The 26,390-nt window shown below is 32.5% G+C and overlaps 2 protein-coding genes and 1 long non-coding RNA gene across 3 annotated transcripts; all 3 read right to left on the reverse strand.

Moving 5' to 3' along the window:
• Positions 1-253: 253 nt before the first annotated feature.
• On the reverse strand, positions 254-6,736 carry LOC132054866 (desiccation protectant protein Lea14 homolog). The gene is made up of 2 exons (XM_059446827.1): positions 6,163-6,736; positions 254-781 (listed from the first exon to the last, which is right to left on the reverse strand). The coding sequence occupies exons 1-2, from the start codon at positions 6,375-6,377 to the stop codon at positions 421-423; spliced, it is 576 nt and encodes a 191-aa protein (XP_059302810.1). The 5' UTR covers positions 6,378-6,736; the 3' UTR covers positions 254-420.
• A 5,609-nt stretch (positions 6,737-12,345) lies between these two features.
• On the reverse strand, positions 12,346-12,835 carry LOC132053533 (uncharacterized). Its single transcript, XR_009414142.1, has 2 exons — positions 12,734-12,835; positions 12,346-12,683 (listed from the first exon to the last, which is right to left on the reverse strand). It is a non-coding gene; the product is annotated as an uncharacterized LOC132053533 (long non-coding RNA).
• A 9-nt stretch (positions 12,836-12,844) lies between these two features.
• LOC132053534 (WRKY transcription factor 22-like) lies at positions 12,845-14,991 on the reverse strand. Its single transcript, XM_059445606.1, has 3 exons — positions 14,335-14,991; positions 13,703-13,813; positions 12,845-13,351 (listed from the first exon to the last, which is right to left on the reverse strand). The coding sequence occupies exons 1-3, from the start codon at positions 14,802-14,804 to the stop codon at positions 12,895-12,897; spliced, it is 1,038 nt and encodes a 345-aa protein (XP_059301589.1). The 5' UTR covers positions 14,805-14,991; the 3' UTR covers positions 12,845-12,894.
• Between the last annotated feature and the right edge of the window lie 11,399 nt (positions 14,992-26,390).

The following is a 26,390-nucleotide window of genomic DNA, read 5'->3' on the forward strand; positions in this document are numbered from 1 at the left end:
AACAACTAATTAACCACCAAATCACCTGCCATATTTAACCTAAATGTAATGAAAAGCCACACATGCATAAATTTGATCGTTCAAAGAGTATAACTTGATATTTTTATGATGAAGGATGAAAATGAAATATCTCTAATTGTACTTTTAACGTCTGGAGAAAAAAAAAAACTAAAAAGCAAAAGTCTCAAATATATTGTGGCAAAAGAAAGACTCGTAATGCCACAACATATACAACACGAAAACTTGTTGTTGCTGCTACTACTACTGCTTTTTCTTTCATGAGATCAACTTATACAAAGAAAGTTATTTGTACAAGTTTTTCAAGATTATAAATTTCGTTTTGGCCACTTCATAGTGTAAAAAAATTTTCTTTATCTGTGTATATAAGTTAAACTCATACCATAATACAAATGAAGCTTGTTACTTCTTCTCTTTCTCTTCTTTCTTTTCTTTCCCATCTTTTTCTTCTATCTTGATCACTTTCTCGGCTTTCTTTTCTTTCTCTTCTTCTTCTTCTTCTTCTTCGTCACCTCTCCATAAGTCAGACAATGTAGGAAGCTTATACACGCCACTATAAGTGAGGGGAATGGTGAGATTGCCAAAGACGGGAAGGTCAATAATGAAACCCAATTCAAGTGTATAATCAATGTCCCAATCCGCGGCTATGTCCCTCACTAAACTCAATATTGCACTGTGGGGAACCTTCGCTGGCACGTCTACCATTGTTGTGCTCTTGGCCTTCAGTGACCCTGGGTCTGGAATTAGACCTGTAGCAACTATCCTGAATTCAATTCAAATTAAAGCAATCAATCAGAGAAATCAGGGGCGGTTCAATAAGATTAGTGGTCTAAATTAAAGTCGAACTTTAGTGAAAGGCCTTATTTCTTAAAACTAAAAATTTATAAATATGTTATTGGAAGGCATCTACAATATTTTAAGGTCTTAGTAATTTCTTTGCAAAGTTTGAACTATAACTCATTTCGTAAAGCAATCAAACCGTAACATAACTATTTTCCAAAACAAATTATCCCAAAACCGAAACTAAACTCGCACAATATTTGTTTTGTGGAATAACCATTTGTTTTGCAAATCTAAACGTAATCTAAATGACAACTGAATGAAATACCAGATATTGTGTTTTTGTACCACAAAAGATGATGAAGGATGTAGTATGTGTTGGGAAGAAACAAGCAATAACCAAATTGCACGACGAGATAACAGCGGAAGAAATACCCAAGTCAAAACTTCTCATACTATTTGAATCAAGAGAAGGCAATAAACACTAGCACAAATGAAAATCCGGAAAACAACTATACCAACAACAAAATAGCAAAGCAACTAAAAATAAATCAATGCAAGAGACACCAAATTTACGTGGTAAAACCCATTGAAGGTGAAGAGGAAACATCCACGGGACCTCCGGCCCACAAAAGCTCCACTATAATCAACAAGAGTTACAACAATGTTCTCCAAATTAATGGCTACAATATCAACGCCAAAAACGGAGCAACAATACATAAAAGATAGCACCAAATCTAGTGAAGAAATGATAGAAATCACCCCCCAAAAATGAGCTACTGTTCGTACTCAAAAACTGGAGCTACATGACATAAAATCTTATCTCCACCGTTGAAATCGAAGAACCAGATGTTGAGAACCTCCAGTTCAAATTTCAGCACGATCCAATGGTTAATGAATTAAAAATATAATTTAAAGCGGACTGTCAGCGTGAAATTCTGATGAAAATGCACTTCTCTCTCACTTTTTCTCTCTATATGGCTGCTATGAATTCACTCCTGTGTTATAAAAATAAGACCTAAGGTGGTCCTATATATAGTGGAAAAAGTGGCTTGGTCCAAATTGGATTGGGTTTTATTAATCCAATTCCACATAAGAAGGGAAAACCCAAAAACCTTACAATTCTCCCCTTCCCGACTATGTGGAGGAAATCACCATCCTGCCGATCAAGCAACACTCTAAATTTAGACTTGCATTCAAGCCCAGAACAACACAAATGACTGATATCTTCACAACTGGAGAAAAGATTTCATCAAAATCAACTCCCTTCTTCTGATTAAAGCCTTTGACAACCATGGCTTTATCAAAACTTTCAGGGTCTCCCCCGTCACTCAAGAGTACAAACTCATTGGGAGAATAACGAGATGAAGGTACTTTCTCTCTAATAGATCTTCTGAGAGAACTCTCCGGAGCATTAATAGCACCTGGTTACTGGCCAACCATATCATCTTCTACTGGAGCATCAATAATATCATGCTGGTCATTCTGAACATGATCATTATCTTCATTATCAACTTGATCTTCATTATTTTGAAGATTTTCTTCAGGTGCAATAGTCATGAAGCCGGATCAACATTAACTAAGCTCTCCTTCGCTTTCCGAGAATCAACCTTCTTAGCTTTGTCAAAATCTCCAATTGTATGGTCTTCAAAGAAAACAACATCACGGCTTCTAACAAGTTTCTTCTCAACCGAATCATGTAAAAAGATATAGCCAAATTCGTCTTGACCATAACCAATGAAGATACACTGCCTAATTTTAACTTCTAGCTTTGACCCCTCATCCTTAGGAACATGCACAAAGGCCTTGCACCCAAAGACTCTCAGATGACCATAAGAGACATCCTTACCAAACCAAACTCTGTCAGGGAAATCACCATCCAAAGCAATAGTAGGAGATGAATTCATGATATAAGGAGCAATATTAAGTGCTTCTACCCAAAATGAATCTGGCAACTTAACATCTGAAAGCAAACATCTAACCCTCTCAACTAGAGTTAGTTTTCATCCTCTCTACTAAACCATTTTGAGGAGTCTTTAGAGGAGTTTTCTAATGCCAATACCTTGTCAGTTTGCAATAATAATTATCAAAAAAAGGACCAATGTATTACCACCATTGTCCGAGCGGATGCATTTAGTTTCTTATATCGTCTCTCAACCAAGGCCTAAAAGTCTTGAACACATCAAGTACTTAATCCTTGGACTTCAAAGGAAATACCAGTGAATTGCGGAGAATGATCATCAATAAAGTCACAAGTAAAGTACACCACCACGAGCTTACTTTAAAAGGACTACACAAAAATCGTAATGTACCAACTCCAAAGAAATCAAGGCTTTCTTGAATGACTACGAAGCGAAACTCTTTAGTTTGCTAAGCAATGAACACATCTCTTTAAACTTTGCTTGTTTCACTCAGGAAAGCAAATTCTTCTTGTAAGTTATCAATCCCCTTCGCTTCATGTGACTCAAAATTTTCATGCCACTATAACTCAATGAAGTATCATTCTACCAAATTTACCGAAATACTACAAATGGAATACTGAAATAAGTGGTCGGATATCTTGTTATCTCTCGAGCCTGATACAATCATTGAACTTCTAAGAAGTTTCCTTTGGCCACAACCAACGGTTTGATCATAACCCTCATCATAAGCTTTCCTACAGAAATTAAATTCAGAAAAACATCTGGAGCATGCTTGATGTTGTTAAGAACCAACCTCGAACTATTCTTACTTTTCAAGCAAACTGTGCCAATACCGAATACATCAACCTCACTATTATTGCCCATTCATAACATTCCAAAATTACAGGTATAAGAAGAAAATAATTCCTTCTTTGGTGTGACATTAGAGGTGGCACCTGAATCCACAAACCAAGTAGACTCATTACAAACAAGATTGATATCATTTTACCACAAGCAACAAGAAGATCATTTTCAGCAACAACAGTAACACGATTTTCATTATCGCCTTCTTTCTTTTGCTTTTTCTGGTCTCTCTTAAACTTGCAGTAATGTTTATTGATGTGCCCTTTCAAGTGACAATAGTCTCATGTATGATTCTTGTACCCGTAGGATCTTGGCTTGCTTCTATTTTTGCCTCTGTCATTTTGACCTACCTGCCTTCAGTAACTAAAACATCGGAGTGTGAAGTTGAAGAAGACGAAGCTTGAGATCTTCTTCTAATCTCTTCATTCAAAACACCACTCTTAGAATATTCCATAGTTACACCATCACTGGGAGCAGAATTAGTCAAAGAAACTCGAAGAGTTTTCCAAGAGTATGGCAGTATTATTAGAATTTAAAGCCCCTATATTTCTTCATCAAACTTGACACCCATTCCAGACTGACTAATCAAGGACCCCCTGAAAATCATTTATATGATTAGAAATAGGACTTCCCTCTTTGTATCTAATATTCATCAATTGTTTTACAGAGAATAACTTATTATTGCCGATCTTGAAGCATAAAGTGTCTGAGCTTTTCCCACAAGTTTTTAGCATTTGTCTCTTTCACAATATGATTTCGAACATTATCTGCAACCCATTTCCTAATATAGCCACGAACCTGTAAGTGCTCAAATTTCCAATCCTCATCTTCAATAGACTCAGGTTTCTTAGAAGCAAACACAGGTAAATATAATTTCTTGACAAATAGAAGATCTTTTATCTTACTTTTCCAAATATGGCAATTACTGCTATTTAAAAAAATCATCTTGCTCATATTTTCCTCCATCATTCAAATAGACAATCAACACAATCAAATATAGCCACAAGCTCTGATACCACTTTGTTGGGAAGAAACAAGCACTGACCAAATTGCACGACGAGGTAACAGCGGAAGAAATACCCAAGTCAAAACTTCTCACACTATTTGAATCAAGAGAAGACAATAAACACTAGCACAAATGGAAATCTGGATAACAACTATACCAATAACAAAATAGCAAAGCAAGCAAAAATAAATTAATGTAAGAGACACCAAATTTACGTGGTAAAACCCCTTCAAGGTGAAGAGGAAACATCCACGGAACCTTCGGCCCACAAAAGCTCCGCTATAATCAACAAGAGTTACAACAATGTTCTACAAATGGCTACAATATCAACGTCAAACACGGAGCAACAATACATAAAAGATAGCACCAAAACCAGGGAAGAAATCAGAGAAATCACCCCCAAAACTGAGCTATGGTTTGTACTCAAAAACCGGAGCTAAAAACCACAAAATCTGATCTCCACCGTTGAAATCGAAGAACCAGATGTTGAGAACCCCTAGCTCAAATTTCAGCACGATCCAAAGGTTAACGAATTGGGAAACACAATTTAAAGCGGATCGTGGCAGAAAATTTCTGGACGAAAATCTGCACTTCTCTCTCACTTTGTCTCTATGACTGCTATGAATTCACTCTAGTGTTATAAAATAAGACCTAAGTTGGTCCTATATATAGCGAAAAAAGTGGTCTGATTCAAATTGGATTGGGTTTTATTAATCCAATTTCACATAGAAAGGGAAAATCCAAAAACCCAACAGTACGTAGAGGACTATACTACTATATAATCCGGCAAGCCAATTCTTTAAAAGTTACTACTATGATCTGCTAAATTATTTAATATTGGTACTGCACTAATATGAAGAATTACTTGATCAATTAATTTACATTAACAAAATTAAACAGCAACTTTGGAAATACAGCAAAAAAAAGTGAAAGGCGATGTACTTAAGAGGCGACAAGAATAGTTGCTGAGGTGGTAAGCACCCTCCTCCTCCGACACGAAAATTATTGGTTTCAAGTCATCAAGAGAGCAAAAAAGGGGTGCTCGTGGGGGAGGGGTAAAAAAAAATGTACTTAAAAGGCCACAAGCATATATAAAATACGAACTTCAATTTGATTGTGATCCACCTTAAATTCTCACAATTGAATTCATTTAATATTTAATAATATTTTGCATATATTTATGTTTTGTTTCGAGATAAAAATAAGTTCAGCTAAATCCATTAAGTAAGGGCCCCATCCATCTATTGACAATAACAAGTAGCAGAAGATCTGAGGAAGTTCCTACCATTTAACGTATGCCATGTAATTTTTAGCGTTGTACATTTATCGTCCCTCTACCCCTCCCCGTCCAGTGCCGGAGCCACATGTATTCAAGAGGTGTTGTTGAAAAATTACCATGTATAGATAGATAAAAAGATTTTTGTATCATGTATACGTGTTATGGGTTGAATCCGATTAGCTTTTTCGTACATTTACTTTTTATATTTTGACACCCTAGGTTCTAATTCCACCACTCTAACCGGCCACCTCAATAAGTTGCTTGGATATAGAGCTTAATAAAGAAAGAAGAGGAGATGAGAAGTGGGAATTAACCTGCCAGCACTTTTGACAACGTAAGCAATCTCCATGATAGGAATTGGAACATGGTAAGGATTGCTAACAGAGACCTTAGCATGATATGAAATGCTGTCAAAACTAATCTTTTTCACATCCACATCCACAATTGTTGCTTCGGGCTTCTCCATGTTTTCCACTTTTTCTGCCACCTTCTCCGATACATAATTCTTCGCCTTGTCTACCAGATCCATTCTTCTCTTTCTTCGTATCTTCTCTCAAAAAACCAATTTGGATTTGAGTTTCAATTTAGTTATATAGTGAAATAATTAGATCGTTGACGTAAACTATAAGATAGACTTGAATGTCTCTCGATGTGAAAAATTAGATTGGATTTCTTGTTGAGTTAAAACAGATTAACTTAATCCACGGCCGGCTATCCATATCTTGTGGGTGTATATATGGTGTTCTCTCTCAAACAAACAATTCGATTAAATGGTTGTTACGTATTCTATAATATTGTTGTGATGTTAGTTTAAATATAATGTTTGTATTGATTGTTGCTTAAATTTTATTGTATTGTATCGTTAAATCTATCATAGGTAACGACGAAAAGTCTCATTTTATGTAACGACCGATTTGGTGTAATCGCGGAGTTAACTTTTTTTTTTGTCTTCTCATTTTATCTTTGCTTATAGTCTAATAATCATTTTTTATCCTTCACCTACCTTTTTATAATGAATCTACCTCGTACCCTTTTTTTATAGGGTTATTCTTTAAATGCTGATGTGTGGTATATTATGTAACGACAGGAAACGATAGAATCTATCCAGACGTTGTATTCACAAAAACAATACAGTACAATATAATACAACATAATAAAATATAATACCATACATCATGAAACGATACGTAACCATCCAAACAAATATACTGAAGCGCGCACTTTTAATATATATGGTGAAGCAACACAGATTTACTTAATCCACGGCTGGCCATCTCTTGTGGGTGTACATATGTGGTCTTTTCCGTAATATAAGTAGATATTGTTACTAACGTAGTGGGAAATTTGTGCTTTTAGTTCAGGAAATATCGAGGAGTTCTGATTTTGGTCATTGTGTTATTTTGGTTGACTTTTAATTAATTGAAATGTGCACTTTTAATATATACGGTGTACATATATATGGTGAGGTAACATAGATTAACTTAATCCACGGCTGGCTATACATCTCTTGTGGGTCTACATTTATGGCTTTTCCGTAATATAAGTAGACGTGACACATTTGATTTGGATTGTCACATCATTTGACACGTGACATAATTTCAGCAGCTCATTTATTTGACTTGGTTGGATCACCACCTTATTTGACACATGGCACGAGCCTGGGCTAATAGTTATTTGGACCTTGGGCTAATAAAGTGGGCTCATCATTTGGAGTCCAATTAAATAGACTAGCCTAGTGCATATGGAGTTAAATGATTGATCCAGTTATATTAGTCACGTTATTTTGACTATTTTCTTGAATTTAACATATAGTTCAAACTACTTTATGAATTTAATCCAATAAAATTTCGATTCTTACACCTTTCTTTCATTTTTATTTCTTATTTTTGGTTTCAGCAGATCCTTCGATCTATTGATTTGTAAAAATTTTGTTCATAAACACCTTTTATACACTAATATACAGTTTATGCAAGGTTGATACATTATGTATAATGATTTTTTGGAAATATAGTGGTGCATATTACACTATGTTGTGTAAATATTTTTAAAAATTGTATAATTTTGAAGACCTAATTGGAAAAAAAAAAAAAAAAAGAGAGAGAGAGAACCAACAGAAAAAAGAAAGTGATATACGAATCAAACCAGTGTTAACTCAGTAGTTCTATTATTCTACGTTTCCACTACTGGGATTTCTCGACATAATTCTACAACAATTCACAAGTTTTCAGCATTCGTTATTTTTATAGACCAAAATTACACATTTGGATTAATATGGGCAAATGTCCTCGGTCAAAAATACATGAATCAAAATCGGGATAAAGCAATAACTCAGGGACCATCTCTATTCCCCATTTTATCTCGTTAATGCAGAAACCACTTCCAACAGCCCAAGTAAATTGGTGATCGAGTAAAAACCTGCATTGAATGTTCACCAAAATATGCATAATATGTGTCTGAATATACTGGATTATCACTTGATCATGATTAATTAATGTGTATATTAATTTTATTAAACCATCTAACTAAGGTAAGTTGCATGAATTTGATGTAAACATCCGGTGCGGATAAATATTGATCGCCTTGAGGTTGACCTGATGCTTTTCAAGAACAGCAGTACTTACTACCCATTTGCAGAACATGAATATGTTTGTTCTCCAATGGTTAGACATTAATTTTGTGCTGGAGATATTCTCTATTGGAATCATTCTTTAACACTAGCTATAAGCCACTCATTTGGTTCGCCTTATTGAGGCAGATTCAATGTAGTTCTAATCTCTATATTTTTTATGCGAAGCATATATATTTATATATAAAATGAGAAATAAATTTCGACCAATGCTAATTTTGAATCCATAACGGTAAAAGTATAATAAATCTAAGGTGTGTTTGGTATGGAAGAACATATTTTTTGGAATTTCTTTTCTAATTTTTCTATATTTGGTTTGTCAAAAAAATTATAGTAAATACTTTCACTCGGAAAATGAGTTTATTAAAAAAAGGAAAATGACATTTCTAGTGAAAGTAGGGAAAACAAGTTTTACAAGTTATATTTACATTAATTTTCTCCTCCCCTCTCCTCCAACACGCCTCACCCCCCACCCCACCCCCACTCTCGTACCCCGCATCCCCGCCACTCTACACCCCTTTCACTCCACCTCCACCTCCCCTATATTTTTCAAGATCATATACAAATGTTTTTATGTTTTCTGTTTATGTACCAAACACAAGAAAATAAGTAAGAAATCCACTAACTTACATGAAAAAGTATTCTGAAAAAATATTCTTTATGAAAAGCATTTTCCTCCCTTAATAATTAAAATTGTGTAAATATTAATTACATCAAATTTAAATCATAACTCCGCTTCTAAATTCAAGAGACGTGTCTACAATCTATATATAATATAAAACTAGGCATAGACAAAGTGATGTGGCACCTCTCTATGGCTAAGAAATGTATTTATCTTTTTTCTCCTTTTTTTGAACTTTTCTTCTAATTTTCTATTTAAAAAATGCTTGTGTCTATAAAACAAATGCAAAAATCAAATTTAATAAAAATATTAAATTTTATATTTTAGTACCGAATACTGAACCGAAAACCGAATTACCGAACCGAACCGGCTATTTCGGTATTTCGGTATTCGGTAATTCGGCATTCGGTTCAAAGATTCGTACTAAAATATAAAATTTAATATTTCGGTTTCGCTATTCGGTATTTACAATTATACCGTTCGGTATTCGGTAAATCACCGAATACCGAAATTAATACCAATACGTGTAAACCAAAGGAGTAAAGTGGCTAAAACATTTCGTGTCCGTAGTCCACCAAACATTTCAAGTCAAGAAACCCCAAACATTTCAAGTCCATTCGTTTCACTTTTCATATTCTGTGAATTCTTTATAAACTGCATAATATATTGTCATTTCATTTCACTTCTACAATACCTTCTATGTGTCAAAGATTTATCATTGATCAAATTGTTTCACCTTTAAATCAATTTGATGTCCAATCTGTGGAAAGAAAGCTAGAAATAATGTTGAAGCTATTGTTGGTTTATGGACTGTTGAAGCCTTAAATCAATTTGATGTCCAATTTTCACTTCGCAGTCTTATTTAAGAGGATCTTATTTGGTTGCCAATGCGCTTTGCTGCAAAAAAATGGTATTACCGAATACCGTACCGAACCGAAATTTGATTTACCGATTCCCGAATTACCGAACCGAAGTTTGAAAGTTCGGTATTTGTATATATACTTTCAATTACCGAATACCGAATTACCGAACCCGAACTTTAAAAATACCGAACCGAATACCGAACGCCCAGCCCTATCTTTAACACTTTAACCTTTGCAATAAAGTCATCGAACCACGTAACAACAACCTTAATGATAATTAAATTTCTATCCGTGCATTAAGTAAATTTCTATTCATGCATTAAGTAGTGGTTTTGATGCATTACTCATATTTTATATATATATATATATATATATATATATAAAGAAAAGAGATATATAAAGAAAAGAGAAACATAGACGTCTCCAACATTCCTTTGGATCTCTAATCATTTAGACGAAGTATGACTTCAATCCTTCCCTGCCCAAGCTCCAAAGACATATACAAAGAGGTTAGAATGTGATTTTTTCCCACAGATTTTTTACTCTCTTCTCTTTTCTTGGACAACGAATTTTCCTTTTTATTGAAGATGTTGTTTTAATATATGTTAATTGAAAATCGATTTTGAATGTTTCTATTTTAAAACAAACTTGGTTAGTTATGAGTTTGGTTTTCAATCTTTTTCAAATTTATAGTATTTAGAGGTGCTTTTTTATTTTGATATTCAACATGATGATTCTTAGGTGGTGTTATTTGTCCATTAATTTTCTTGCATATTTATGCATACAACACAATCAAAATTTCACATTCTGAATATTAGTCAAAATTTCACATTCTAAGTATTATCTAACTTTTCTTCTTGAATACTGGCAAAGATGGTCCTGACAAAGTGGAAAAGAAATGAGCACATGAGTTAGGATAATACTTTCAATTATGTGGAACAACCAAGTGATAAAATTTCTACTGATAATATTAAATTTGAAAGCTCTACTCAAGATTCAAAAATGGTTTGCTTATAAGCTCTAATTCTTGTATCAATAATACGTTTATAAATTATTTTTATTCTTTTGTGTTTCAAAGGATTATTTACATGAAAAGTATAGTGTCTGAAGGCAAGCATATGAACATTTAAATAGAATTAAAAATAACTTATTCTCTGAAAAAATTGACGTGTAGAATCATATGCGCATATGTACCATATTTTTATTTAAAATAAAATCCCATATTTATAACCACATTTTTTGAGAATTCTTTTCTATTGCTCCCTACATCCATAAAGGAGTGGGATTAAAAGTACACGTAGTGAACAAATTATACTTTCATGCGCGTACATGGTTGTTAATTAATTTCTGTGAATTACACTTACATATTTAGAATATGCATACCACAACAACAACAACATATTTAGTGAAATCGCACAATGTGGGGTCTGAAAAGGGTAAAGTGTACGCAGACCTTACCCCTACCTCGGATATTTAGAATATGCATCAAAATAAAAATAAAAATAAAGCACATTATTAATAGTTAAAATTTTAAAGAATACCTAAAAAAAATGTATGATTATAAAAGAGTCTGATTAGCTTCTCAAATAATAATAAACTGACAACTATTATTTTGTAAACTTATTAATGATTTCAATAACTGCGCGAAGCGCGGAAAGTTACACTAGTTGTGGAATGTCGCTATGCTATAAGGCGCTAGAATAAAACAGGCAATTCAAGTAAATTGGTAAGTAAATTTCCGAAGATCCCTTTTGGTCGACTCGAAATCTCCCCACAAAATTAGTAACACAAACATTCAAGAACACACACATGAACTAACGACTACAAAAGGTATGGAAAGTTAATAAAGTAATTAATCATTGTTAATGATTATAACAAAAAAATTCTTCATACAACTAACAATTTTTCTGAATTGCTAGTTCTTTTACAGGGAGTGTAAATTGCTAATAAATATGATTGCACATGGACATCTAATTTATTATAACAACATGGACATCTAATTTATTATAACCCAAACTATCTTGAGTACAAGTCACTGATGCAGAAGTCGAAAGCTCCAACTATCACACACACGTATAGGGAACAGAATAGGGTGGCAACTTGCTGGCTAAGGAGGGGGCTAGGATGAAGCTTTAAAATAAAATAAAATAAAAACTAGAATTTTGATAGTTCCTTCAATGTTTGCATCAGAAGCTATTTGGGCAGACAATCCACGGCAACTACTTTAACTATCCCGAACTGTAAGTTGGCTGACAGTTTCAAGCTACAGGGCAAACTACGCCCACAAACAAATGAACAATGCTTTTTGTTAATACAGTAGTATTATATAATGCTACATTCAATTAACCGAAAAAAAAAATTATAACAAAATTATCATAGACACTAATGAAATTATACCCATATATTTATATAGCGTTATCATTCTAAATAGAGAACAAAAAAAAACCAAAAAAAAAACATTGAATCAAACACTTTTCCCCTTTTCTTTACATGCCTATCTCTCTATGATGATGTGGAAATGGAATTATACGTTACACGTACAAAATCAATAAAGAAGACATTTGTGATTTCAAGATTCTCTCTTTCTTTTCTATCTCTTCCTATCTCTAACGGACAAAAAGATACTACAAACTAAAAGAAAAGTCAGTGAGAAGAAAAGCATCATTTCGTGAACTTTTCTTTTCTCCCGTGTCCTTTTTCTGTGATAAAAAAATGAATCTTGAACTCCAAAAACTAGCTCACGAGGAGAAGTATCTAAAATTATATAAAGAGACCAAATTATTTATATCGATTCGATGTGGGATTTCAACACCCACCCACACGTTCAAAATTGAACATCTGGAGCTTGAACAATATAAGACGTTGGACATCTGGAGTAAAGTGAATTGGAATGGGCATAACTCTGATATCATGATGAGAATGGATCTTTGGCAGGTCAACCACCGCCAGCTGCCGTAGTGGCGGCGTTATTCGCCAGCCAAGGAAACTGCAACCTCGCTGGAAATTTCCCCGGCGAGATTTCTCCGGTGGCCGGAATATCAAGATCATCCAAACCCTCAAAGAAGTCATCTCCCGGAATTTCCATTTTACCCAACCCAACATCAGAAACACCAAATTCATCATCATCATCATCATCTTCAAAGATATCACTTTCTTGATTTTCCGGTGCCGGAGAATTGATCACCGGTGAAGATACCGGTGATGAGCTGGTGGGTTTATTGGAATTCGCTGTTTTATGACGACTAATTCCGGCTAAGGAATTTCTGTGTGTAGGCATTGGATGATTATGCTCAGCTGTATAAGTGACAATGAACATATTCGGGTCGGATCTATTTCGCTCCACTTGTTTTCTGGCCAAACATCCCTTTGATGTGCTACATTTGTAATATCCCCTGTTTAATACAAAGTAATGTTAGGAACGACGGGATAAGTTTGTTATTATAGGTAATTCCTAGAAAGGATCGGACTAATGACGTATACAATGCTTGAATTCTCGATGTAGATGCTACATAGTAAAATTCACACTACATGCATATCTAAAAAGGTACTTCATAAATCATAGTCTTCTCTCTTTGTTTAAGAATTAAGAAAATGAATTCATTTTTTGTGTTGAAAAAGAAAAAGAAAAAGAATAGTTCCTTAGATGGAGTATATTGTTGTTTTCTTTTTTGCTTTTAATTTCAAAAGACATGAAAGTATTTGTTGGAAGCAACCTAGAATGTACTAAAAGGAACCAATAATACCTTGGGTAAGGGGAACCTTTAATGGGTTTTTGGCCATATTTTCTCCAAGACCACGTATCAGAAGATAAAGCATCAGCAGCTACTTGGCATACCTTCTTCAATTGGTTCTTCCTGAACAAAATAAAAAGAAAATCTATTAACATATGAGACAGTTGAAATAATAATATCGAGGTGTGCAAAAATTGGCAAATGTCTAATATTTGCATTAAGAAAACTTCAATCTTCCATCCTCAGCCTAGGGAAGTTGAAATCGGCTGTATAAAATCTTCATGTTCACTAATTAGCTCCAACAATCTTCAATCTTCTAATAACAATAACAATACTTATGGCTCAATTCCAAACAAGTTGGGTCTGACTCATAAGCAGATGTATCAGTTGACATAGTACTTTCAACGCGGAACATAAATTTATATATAAAATTTCACAAAAATTGTAACAAATAACATATATAAACCCATAACTTTAAACATATAATAATGAATTCAATACTAAAAAACTTAAATATTATACCTATAATACTTAAATCCTGGATCCACCTTTGATTTAATTATATTATATTTTACGTATGCAACTTCAAAAACTTCAATATTTCAATTAAAAAGAAAAAGGAAAAAGAAATAACTACAATTTACCTTCTTTTTGTTCTTGGACTTTGAGCATGTAAAGTACAAGTTGCGGAACCATTTACAGACAAGGGTCTCTTAGGCTGAATCAATTTATTATTATTGAGCTGATGATGTTGTTGTTGCTGTCGTTGTTGTTGCTGTTGTGATGGTGGTAGATCTTGTAATTTTCCAAGAACAGAGACCGGTGAAATGGGTAATAATCTCCTTGGTGTCGATTTTTCTGATTCAATAAAGAAAGGCTTGCACAGTTCATGCAACTCTTCAAAACCAGTACTACTATCTTTGGTCAATATTCTTGGCTGCTCCATTAGATCTTGAAAGCAAAACAAAGAGTTGTTGTTATTATCATCTACTCTTGGTTGGAAGTTACTAGAAGAAGTGGTGGCGCTGCCGCTGGAACTAGTGGGGCCGGTGGTGGTGGTGTTAGAGGCGGAGCAACTTCTGACCACCGCGGTTAGATCCCAATCATCTTCCATATTCTCTTGCTATGTTTATCTTTGACTTTTTCTAGAGAGAAGAAAGAAGAAGACAAAAGAAGGCGCTGACTTTTTGAGGTGGAGAGGTGGATGGAAAAGGATTTTGAGGGTGTAAATGAATGGGATACAATGATTATTTATTGAGAGAGAACGGGAGAGAGATTGTGTATTTGTGTGTGCGTCTCTTTTGGCTGGTTCAGTGGTTTGTGAAAAACTATTTGGATTTGCATTTGTCACTCCTTTGACCCTTCACATCCATTTTACAGGTTTAAAGTAATATAATATATATTTGATTTAATGATATTCTTCTTAATGGTCACTATTTTTTACTTTTGTCTAACTAGAAGTTTTTTTTAAAAAAAATATTTTTATTACATAGGGAGTAAGAGAAGGGGATTACAATGTGAGGATTCGAACCCTCACCAATAAAGTGAAAGTTTAGATAGTCAACCAACTGAGCTACTAGATCCCTACGTCTAATTAGAAGTTACTGTGGTGGTAAAAAATTGTACAGGCTTGAAGCATGCCTCGAGCGCATGCACTCTAGATTGAATTAGGAAACAATCTCTGTAGGACGATGGGATGATCCAGAGACCAAGCATAAATTTATTCGCCTCTGAGTCACACCAGAATCTACGACCTCGGACCAGAGCAGGTGCGGGCCATAACCTGCATACTCAGACCTTGTTGGTCGAGCATCCCCCTACTGCCTAACTACCCTTGACCGAGTCTTGAGGGATAGACCACACTTCTAACCAACTCCATTAACAGCTTTTGTGAAGATCAGGAATAAGATATCGGCTCCAATAGTCGAAACAGTTAAGAAGACTAACCGAAGACCTACAAGTCAACCTTGAACCCCAAGCACCTGAACAATTATAAATAGCGGAAGAGGACAAGCTTCAATGCATTCAATCCCATCTATGTCTACTATGTAATTAGTCTCTGACTGTCTAGTTTCTCTCTCGAGATTGTATTTCCTTTCTTGTAAAAGTATTGTACTTGTCCTTTGGGAGCTCCTGTTTATACTTTGTCCTTTGAGAGCGCCCGTTCATACTTTGTCTTGAGAGCTCCCATCGAGGAAGATAGTTTGTATCCTCGGTGTTCCCCTTAAAACAATTCCCAGTGCTCAGTTTTAGCTCTCTAACTCCGAACATTGCATCATACTTGACAGACTCAAAAGATATCAATAAGACTTCTATACCTTTTCTTTCTATTTCATTACAATTCACCATTTACTTATTGTTCGTACTTATTTTTGACATAACAATACAAGCCTATTGATGTCGTGTATAATTTTGCCTCTACAGTATTTATTTATTCCATTTTGTATGTTTGTTATCACAGAGGGTAAAATTTTAAGGTCCATCGAAAAAGGGCTACCAACAATACAATTTAAAATAAACTAAATAGTAATTGAAATGACAAACTAAAATGAAAATAGTAAGTAGAGAGAAAGAGTTATATTATTGGTATTCCATATCCACACAATCATACAATGCTTCCTTAAAACATACGCCTTCGGTCCCATGATAGACTTTCCTTTTTAGTTTGTCCCAAAAAAAATGATACATTTCTATATTTAAAAATAATTTAACTTAAAACTTCTCCTTTTACCCTTAATGAAATGATTTACAATCATACAAATAAATATGACTTATTTTAGACCACAAGTTTCAAAAGTCTTTATTTCTTTTTTAAACTCCGTGCCTAATCAAACTAAATCACATAAATTGGAATAGAGGGAGTAAAATTTCGTATTCGTAAAAATATACGAAGTGGTAGATTGGTGAAAAAAAAAAAAAGTAGTAGTTGGAAAACAGGTTTGGAGCACTTTTCCAAATTTAGAATTCAATTTTAAGTTGGATTTGAAAATTTTACAATCAAACACAATTTAAAAAAAAAAAATGAAAAAATCATTTCGAGAAAAGGTACTCCCTTCGTCCAAATTTATGTGATACTTTTCGGCATTCAAGGATTAGTTTGACTAAACTTTGAAAACAAATTAGATTAGATTTACTCAGTACATTAAGATTAAAGTTTATGTATTTGAAAATTACATTTAAAGTACTATGAGTTGTAACTTTTCTTATATCAATTTGGTAGAAAGATGCATCTTAAAATGTTAGTCAAAGTTTACACATTTTGAATCTCGAAAAGTAAAAAATATCACATAAATTGAAATAAAGGGAGTAAATTTTTTTTATGGCCAAATAAATTCGTATCCTAAAAAAGTCCGAAAATAAATAAATAAAAACTCGAAATAAATATTACACCAGTGGCTTTTACCCCTAGGGGTAGGGGTTTGACTAAATATTATTGTCAAATGCGTGGGGTATATGTGTGTGATGCGGTGCTTCCACGAGGCTCGTGTTTACACCCATTCTCTCTTCTCATCGTGACTCGTGACTGAGTTTAACTTTGGGGGCTCGATATGTGGGATTTACCGACGAATACAAATCCAAAAAGCCAAAATTATTATAAAATGAAAACGAGGAGGGGCAATTCATGTGGACATTGCCAAAAGTTAATAATGCTAAGAATATATTGAACTCTCGTTTCCTGCGCGTGCAGTGATCTAAAAATCGTATGAGTAGAATAAATTGTTGCGAAAACTTCTAAAAATAAATTATTTTAAAAAGATTTTTTCAAAAGATTTTCAAAAAGTATTTTGCTAAAAGCAGTTGTGTTTGTGCCAATCAATTTAAAAATCTTTTGAAGCAGTAATTAGTGTTTCACTTTTAAAAAGTGCTTTTATGTGTATTTTTCTCAAAAGTATTTTTCAAAAAAGTGCTTTTGGCAAAAAGCTATTTTTTTAGCTTCTAAAAAGCGTCATACTACCCCAAAAGACTTATTTTCTTCCAAAAACTTGGCCAAACACCTCACTTTTTTTAAAATAAGCACTTATTGAAAAAATAAGTACTTTTGGGGGGAAAATAAGCTTGGCCAAACAGGCTAGAAATCTAGTTGAACAATAGTCTTTCGTTAAAATTTTAGGAAATATATCATCCAGTTAATGTGTTTAAATTTTAGAGTACTATTTCCTCCATCCCAATTTACGTGTCTTAATTTTGACTAGGCACGGAGTTTAAAAAATAAAGATAGAATTTTGGATCTTGTGATCCTAAATTAAATATATGTAAAATACACTAAAATGTTTTTTGAATCTTGTAGTTATAAATTTACCATGTAAGATGTTTGAATTATCAACTTACTAAATATACAAAGAAACACTCTTTTTGGGATAGACCAGAAAGGAAAGTAACACATGGGACGGAGGAAGTATTGGTTTGGTTTTGTTTGATTAAGTCAGTTTGGATTAATTTAAGTTTTTCTATACCAAATTATTAGATAATGAACTTTTTTGTTGCAAAATATTATAGAAATTAAATGACTAGATCAATAAAAATAACTATTCATTTTGTTCTAATTTATGTGGTGATGTTCGTCAAAGTACAAAATTTAAAAAGAAAAAGAATTTAAAATTTGTAGTAATAAAACAAGTCGCATGTATTTGGGTTGTAGATCATCTTAAAAAAAGTTAAAATATTTTTAAAAAATTGTAACATTTTTTTTTGGATATACTAAAAAAGAAAACATAGCATTTAAATTAGAACAAAAGAAATATTATTTAATGCCGCTTCATCAAAAGAATTAAGTCCACTTAAAATAGTTTTTCGAGGATAAATCAATTAAACTCTGTGCTAACAAATTTGAATAATAAAAATAATCTCAAAATATTTCAATAACAAGTCCCACTACTAAAAACCCACTGAAATCACCACTAAGTCACTACTAAGAAGTCATTATTTTCCCACTGGAAAATGTTCAATGGCTATTTCCATTGAATGCCAGTGAGAAAAATTTAAATAGTTGTGTTTTCACACTGAAAATTAGGAAGTTTTCCAGCGTTTCAATGAGAACCTGTTTCTATCGTGCGTTTTTCCAGTGAGTTGGTTCTACGAGAATGAGGTGAAAAAATCATGTTTTATAGCACAAATTTACTACTGAATATCGATGAGAAAACCTTTATTTCTGGCAGTGTTGCAAAATTAAAATACTTAAAGATAGTTTCTTTTGATCAGGATATATACGTACTTTATGGTATTTAATATTTTTTTAAAAATGTGTTGCAATATAAATAGGTCTACCTAATAGCTAAATTAAAAACTAGTACTGTGCTAATTATATATAACAATAAAGTTTGACCATGTGTGCTCCTTTCTTTCAATTTTTGCCGTAACAAGTAAAGCTGAGGGTTGACATTCAGGCTTTGGTATCTCTATAGACGGCTGACACATTTCACACACGCGAGCGCGTGGAAGCGCGTACGAGTTGACCGATTCGATTTTGAGGTCATGCTGATGTGGCATGACATTTGCAGACTGTGGTCCCCATACACCCCTTTCTAAAAAAGTAAAGAAAGACACTAACGCGTGCACTGTGCTCCTTAATGCTGGATTTGTAACAAACCCGCATCCGATGCGACAACAACATCAACGGTAATTACATTATTATAGATTTTTAGCATATTTATAATTGGGAAAAGGGTCAAAAATGCTCCTTTATTGTAAAAAAAAGGTTAAAAATATCCTCCATTATAAATTTAAATAAAAAATACTCCTTCCGTCATTAAACTTTTCAAATATACCCTTATTTTAATGGAAATTCTCAAATCCCCCAAAATAACCCAATTTTATTTTTAAACCCGCTCCAATTTAACCCGACCCAACTACATAAAAAAACTCATATGCGACCAACTTGTTCCCGAATCCTACATCTGGAGCCACTAGGTACAGGAGCGGGTAACCCATATGCATTTTTCATTTAGCTAGGTCGGTTTAAATGGAACGGGTTTAAAATTAAAATCGGGTTATATTAGAGATTTCCGTTAAGACAGGGGTATATTTGAAAACTTTAATGACGGGAGGAGTATTTTTGACTCAAATTCGTAATGAAGGATATTTTTAGCCCTTTTCCCATAGTAGAGGGACATTTTTGACCCTTTTCCCTTTATAATTTATCTGACTAAATGATTACTCCCTTCATTCAATTTTATTTGTCCACTTTGGACTTTACACGCCCCTTAAGAATTAATAAATAAAGTATTTATTTTACTGTAATAGCCATATTAATTAGTTAGTGTATAGTTTCAATAGACTTAAAGAATTATTTAGAAATGAGTAATTAATGTTAAGAGTAAAACAAGAAAAAAAAATAGTTTTCTCTTGATATGCTAAAGTGGACAAATAAAAGTGAAAATTTATTTTTAGTATGGTGGAGAAATAAAAGTGAACAGAGGGAATATGTAGTAGAGATTAGTTATATTATCTATTCCATCCGTCAATTTTTACTTCTCAATATTTGACTTGGCACACTCCTTAAAATTAATAAAGTAATAAGTTTACTATATCACCTTTTGAATATAATAAATTTAATGTTTTGAGAAATGCATTGAAAAATGATTAAAGTTAATAATAAGGATAAATTAGAAACTAAGTGAAAAAATATTTCTTGATTTTCTGAACTGAACAAGTAAAAGTGAACTTTTTTTTTTTAGTATATAGGACAAGTAAAAATGAACATAGAGAGTAATTTTTACCGGGATATGAGAGTTGATAATGATGTAATTATAAGGTGACTCTTGAGATATCTTTTATTTTTATTTGTCAAAGATATGTTACTCTTTTTGTGCTCTTTTTCTTCCCTTTCTTTTCTTACCATTTTTCAACCTTTCCACGTGTTGCCTTGGTGCTTCCAGGAAATTTTGTAATTTCTCATATTTTGCTTCTTTCTGTTTCTATTTTCCCTTTTTTCTTATTTTGGCTATTACTTTTCTTATGAGTTTTATACTTAATTGTATCTTATTTTCTTTCTTGAGATGCATATTTTTACTGATGTATTTCCGTTAAATTATGATAGTTTGGAGATAATGTATGTAATACTTTGTTACTATTCTATAGTTTTTGTGTAGATTATTATGTTCTACATAGATTGATAGTAGAGTATATATGTGCATGTTTTACTTAATCTGATCTTGTAAGTTCTTGAAAAAGAACTAAAAGATAGATAATTTTTCTTATGTACTTTGGAGCTCGAGTACAATTCCTCAATGTTGTTGACCCGCTTTCTTTTCTTTGTTGATTCCTCTCAATGAAAATTTTCCCATTTAATTTCTATTTTCCATTGCATAATTATCAGACTACACCCAAAATTAGTGCTTCCATTTACTAGTCAATTGCCCCATTAAGGAGCATACCACATATAGATATCCTAGCTAGCTAGACTCTGTGGCAACTTGTTGCTTCTTAGCATTAAAATGAGGACTTTAGAAGTAACATGGCCTTCTGTAACATCTCTAGAACGCATTTCATATTATTAACGTTTTTTAACTTTATTTTGTTCGGGATTGTAATCGTCTTCAAATTAATAAAGATACTATTCCCTCCGTCCGATATTACTTCTTCCCTTTTTTAAAAGTCAAACTATATAAACATTGATCAACATTTTGAGATATATTTTTTCACATTTTTAATGTGCGAAGAGTTGCAACTTGTAGTAACTTTTCGTATAGTTTTTTAATATCTAAATTATAAGAGTAGTTTTAAAATAGTGAATTGATCAAATCCAATTTAGCTCCGAAGGTTAGTCAACTTGACTCTCAAAAAGCGAAACAGGACAACTAATATGAGACAGAGGGAGCACTATAATTGAACAAATAGCTCCAATGTGAAAGGTCAATAGGACAAATGGTCATAATTTAAATTGTGATGTTCAAGTTCGAATTTTATAGTACCTTGTTACATTTTTTCATACTACTAATAATAACGTGAAAGAAAATGTATGTAGAATTACATATACCTCATTGAGATTTTAACTTGAAACATATACATATTTCTCCTGTAGTAGTTCTGATTATTACACAAGCCTTCTGTTTCTGATATTTTTATAACAATTTTTAATATGATATATCAAGTGGACAACTTGCCCCTTGGTTCTTTAATTCTATTCTTGTTTTCATAAAACTACGTACGTACATTTTTCATATTTTATTGGGTCATTAATTTAATCAAACAATCTTCAATTCAACTTTTTCAGATAATTTTTGCACACTTCAAAAGATAGATAAAATAAAACTAAAGAAGATAGTATTTCTAACTTACAAAAATACAAGTCAAGTAAATAATAGAGAAATGTTTTTTATTTTACTATTGTTTCATATTTCATTTCTTCATTTTTGTTTTCTTATGATTGTTTATATCAAACACAATTCTAAAAAATTTAGTGGTACAGAAGATTAAAGTAGTTTTTGAAGATTTTAAGCCACACAACTACAATGGTGTAGCTTGATGAATTTCGATTAAGATGCGGGAAACAAAAAAGAGATTGTCTTAGCATTTTTAGCTGGACGACTAAATTGGTGTAGTATGATGATTTTCGATTACGACATGAGAAATAGAAAAGAGATTGTCTTAGCATTTTTAGCCAGAAGACTAAAATGGTAGGCTGATGATTTTCGATTAAGACCAGTGTTTTAAAAGGCAGAGGTGTGAGGCGGGGCGTTTTATCTAGTACGAGGCGAGGCGTAAGCCCCGAGGCACGGGACTTATGGATCTGTAAATTTTTAATTTTAATTTTTTAATGTAGTAAAATAGTATAATAACACAAAAATTATAAAAATATATGTTAATAGTTTTAAAAAATTAAAAACATGGTTAAGAAACTCATAGAAAACAAAACTTCTAACATGATTTTAGTAGTATAAATAATGCGATGATTTAAAATTTATTATGAGATGCAAACCAACTCTAACTTGATCTTAACTTTCAAACAATAAAAGAATCACAATTTCTTAAAGCATCCTACTATCATATATACTATGCAATTTACCTCCCTAAAAGAAAATAATCAATACACTTTATCATAATATAATTAAAACATCACTCCTTCATGAATAAAAATAAAATTACTTTCAAATAGCAAAATAATAAACTATGATAATTTTGAGACATAGGACAAAAACATGAAGATCAATGACAAGTGAAGATGTAAAATTCAGCTATGTATTTTTAAAGAAATGTTAAGTGGTATTCACCCTCACAATGTTCTCAAATAGTAAATGTGCAATACTACGATTTGTTATTTGAGTGATTGTCAATCGTCTTATTTTCTATAGATGAAGAAAACTAGTAAGCATCATTCATTTAATAAAGAATTATGAGGGTTAGTAATGTTAACTAAGGAATTTGACACTTAATTTGTATAAGAACTCTTAGGCGAGCCCTGAGCGTTGGGCGTTAGGCGTGTTTAGGGCGTACAGTCGGGCACTTAGGGCGTAAGACTCACAGAACTAAGCCCCACACATAAGCTCCGAGGTGAGTCCCAGAACTGTCTTTTAAAACACTGATTAAGACATTAGTTAGCTTGCACTTCCCTTGCTAGCCCTCTGAATTTTTAAAGTCAAGGTGCCTTTCCCTTTTCCCTTTTTCTGTCTTACCTCTTATTGAAGTGAAACAACTGACTGTTGTCTACTTTTGATTCTGTCTTCCGGGTGAAAGTCCTGCGGAGGTCTTTTTTAGTGATCAAAATTGATTAGGGACAGTGACCCATGATGAAAGGAGCTATTGACCGTTTTCTATTTATATTTGAAAAGTAAGGTAGGTTAGTTAACGAAAGATTAAGGTGAGAATGTAATGGGATATAGTAAGTGTGCCACGAGTGCTCCCTTCCGAGACTTCTGCTTCTCTCTAATAAAGAGAAAATTACTCTTTCATAAAGCAAAGCTACAACTCTTCATGGGAAATAGAAGAGAATCGTCTTAGTTTTTTAGCCAGACGACTAAAATGGTGTGGTCTGGTGATTTTCGATTAAGTCATGGGAAGTAGAAAAAGGATCTAAACCTTTTTAGCCAGACAACTAAAATAATTTTTGTCCGCCTAGCCGTAATCATTTGTAGCCATTATAGGTGTATAATCATCGTATAACAAATGCACAAAAGTATATAATCAAGGTATAATTGTACATTTTGATTATACATACATTATACAGAAACTATTTTTTATTGTGGACTTTATTAGGCTACTGTGCAGTATAGAAAGCGCAATAGAAAATAAGAAACGCGAGCCTAACAGTGGGCTCGTTTGGTACGAGGGATAAGGATAAATAGTCCCAGTATTATATTTGAGATGAGTTTATACCATAAAAAATTGCGGTATAACTAATCCCGGGATAACTAATCCTGGGATAACTTGTTTCGAACCAAACGACCAATCGAACTTCCAGGGAGCTTTTAGGGGTCGTTTGGTTGGAAACAAGTTATCCCGGGATAACTTATCCTCGGATTAGTTATTTCGGTATTAGTTATTCCACCCTCGCACAGGGATAAAATAACACTACAATCTCAGGATAACTAATCCCGGATTAGTTATACCGCGATTTTATCCCAACCAAATGTGGTATAAACTCATCTCAAATATAATTCTGGGACTATTTATCCTTATCCGTCGTGCCAAACGAGCCCTAACTCTTGTTACTTGCCTTATTGATCGTAAATTCAAATTAGTCGACTCAACAGAGAAAGAATGACTTTTAAATAGTCGATAATATATAGTCGATAATATTTGTTCATCTTTTACATTAAACTAGACAAATATGAGATACAACACATCTTTATAGATATTTAGATTTAAATGCTAGCAAGGAAATTTACATTAAAGTTTCCTTTCAAAACAATGACAAAGTTAGAGTTATCATATCGCAGCCGAAATAAAAAATCATAAAGTAACACAACTAATTTTATAAAAAAAATAGTAGCTACTAGGTTCGATCTAATTTTGAAAAGGATTTTTAGTCCTTTACAAACTTTTTTTTTAGTTTTGCGATCCTTTTACAAGAGATTTTTATTTTTTACACATAAGAGATCTGAAAATAACATTTTCTTCTATTCAATTTGTAAGAGATCTTATTTTCTCCTAATTTTGATCGATCTAATCATCTAATGAGTAAAATATAAAGTCATCACTGATGTATATCATGTCATATAAGGATAAATATATTTTAAAAGATCCGAGACAACCACTTTACATTTTTTTCTTAAAATAAATGTAGTTTAATGTTTGAAAGATAAGATAATTAATTCATAAACAATTTACATAAAATGCAAATAACAAAATTACGCGTATCAGGATAATTACAAACTTTTTTAGAAACTTACAAACAATTTCGTTATTCTTATTTTACTTTTCTTGGTCAAACTGCACAACTTGTATAGAAAACAAAGGACATGGATCTAAAACTTTGTAAAATTGAAATGACTAAGAATCAAAAGCACAGAATTATAGTCAAAGTCTCTTACGGGTTAATTTCCATGGAATACAATCTAAATATTCACAAAGTCACCTGAATATATGATACACTAATTTTCTTGGAATTAGGTTTTATTGTTAGTTTTGCGAAACAATACTCGTGATTTTAGTTTCTTATTTTGTGGAATTTTGCAATTAGATGCTAATATTTCCAAACAAGATTTTATGTACGCACAAAAAGTATAATACAAACTCAACTTCTTTCCTGGAAATTGTTTTGGAAAAAGTGTCACTACTTTTCAAAAAGAAAAAAGAAATCTCAAACCAAACACCTTAATTAAACAAAACCTTGGAGACAATGCATGAAGAGAAGCTTAATGTTTAATGCTAAAACCCCCCGTTGTAAAATAAAAACAAAAACTGAAGCAAGCTATGTACAATAAGGGAAGTTGGAGAATATATATATATATATATATATATATATATATATATACAAAACCCCCAGTTGTAAAATAAAAACAAAAACTGAAGCAAGCTATGTACAATAAGTGAAGGTTGGAGAATATATATATATATATATATATATATATATATATATATATATATATCTATATATATATATCTATGTATACATATATATATATCTATGTATATATATATATATATATATATATATATACCAATATTAAAAGGGGGAGTAATTTTTTCGATAAGTTCGTTCAATAAGAAAAGTTCAAAGGACAAAACAGAAATTAAAGTTGTTTTTAAATAAATTTTTTAACAATCCTACTCGGTACTTCCTCTCTCCCAAAGTTCTTCTTATTATGTAGTTATAACTAATTTTCTGTCTATCTCCCAAATTTTTTTATTTTTATTTTTTATTTTTTTTATGAACAGTAAATATGAACAGTACTTTTTTGAACAGTAACTTCGTCTTTTTTTTTTTTTTTTTTTTTTTTTATGTCACGAACTTTGTTATACCGTTCATCTCTTTCTCTTAACCTTTGTTCTTAATAGCAAATTTTCTTTAACCACACCCCGTAACCACGGCCAACATCGTCCTTTATTTAGACATTAGAACGGCCTCTTTTAAACCTAGGAATTTACAAAGTTAATCCATCGAGGTTATTAAGAAGTTAAGAGAATAACCATATACTAAGAATAACAAATTCATGAGGATAAGGAAATAATTACTTAAACATGATAATCACAAAATAATTTACATAGTAGGGAGATTAGTATAAAACATAGTAAATAAACTTACATGGTTTGAAGAAGGAGG

This window comes from Lycium ferocissimum, chromosome 4 (genome assembly GCF_029784015.1).
Source record: "Lycium ferocissimum isolate CSIRO_LF1 chromosome 4, AGI_CSIRO_Lferr_CH_V1, whole genome shotgun sequence".
In the NCBI taxonomy this organism is placed as follows: Eukaryota; Viridiplantae; Streptophyta; class Magnoliopsida; order Solanales; family Solanaceae; genus Lycium; species Lycium ferocissimum.

Bases quoted from the DNA above. Each gene is read 5' to 3' on its own strand.
- LOC132054866 (XM_059446827.1), bottom strand. From the start codon at position 6,377: ATGGATCTGGTAGACAAGGCGAAGAATTATGTATCGGAGAAGGTGGCA. The intron at 782-6,162 runs GTTAATTCCCAC...AATTGAATTCAG, and splicing joins GTTGTCAAAAGTGCTGGCAG to GATAGTTGCTACAGGTCTAA.
- LOC132053534 (XM_059445606.1), bottom strand. From the start codon at position 14,804: ATGGAAGATGATTGGGATCTAACCGCGGTGGTCAGAAGTTGCTCCGCC. The intron at 13,814-14,334 runs GTAAATTGTAGT...TATTTTGTTCAG, and splicing joins AGTCCAAGAACAAAAAGAAG to GAAGAACCAATTGAAGAAGG. The intron at 13,352-13,702 runs GTATTATTGGTT...TGTATTAAACAG, and splicing joins AAAGGTTCCCCTTACCCAAG to GGGATATTACAAATGTAGCA.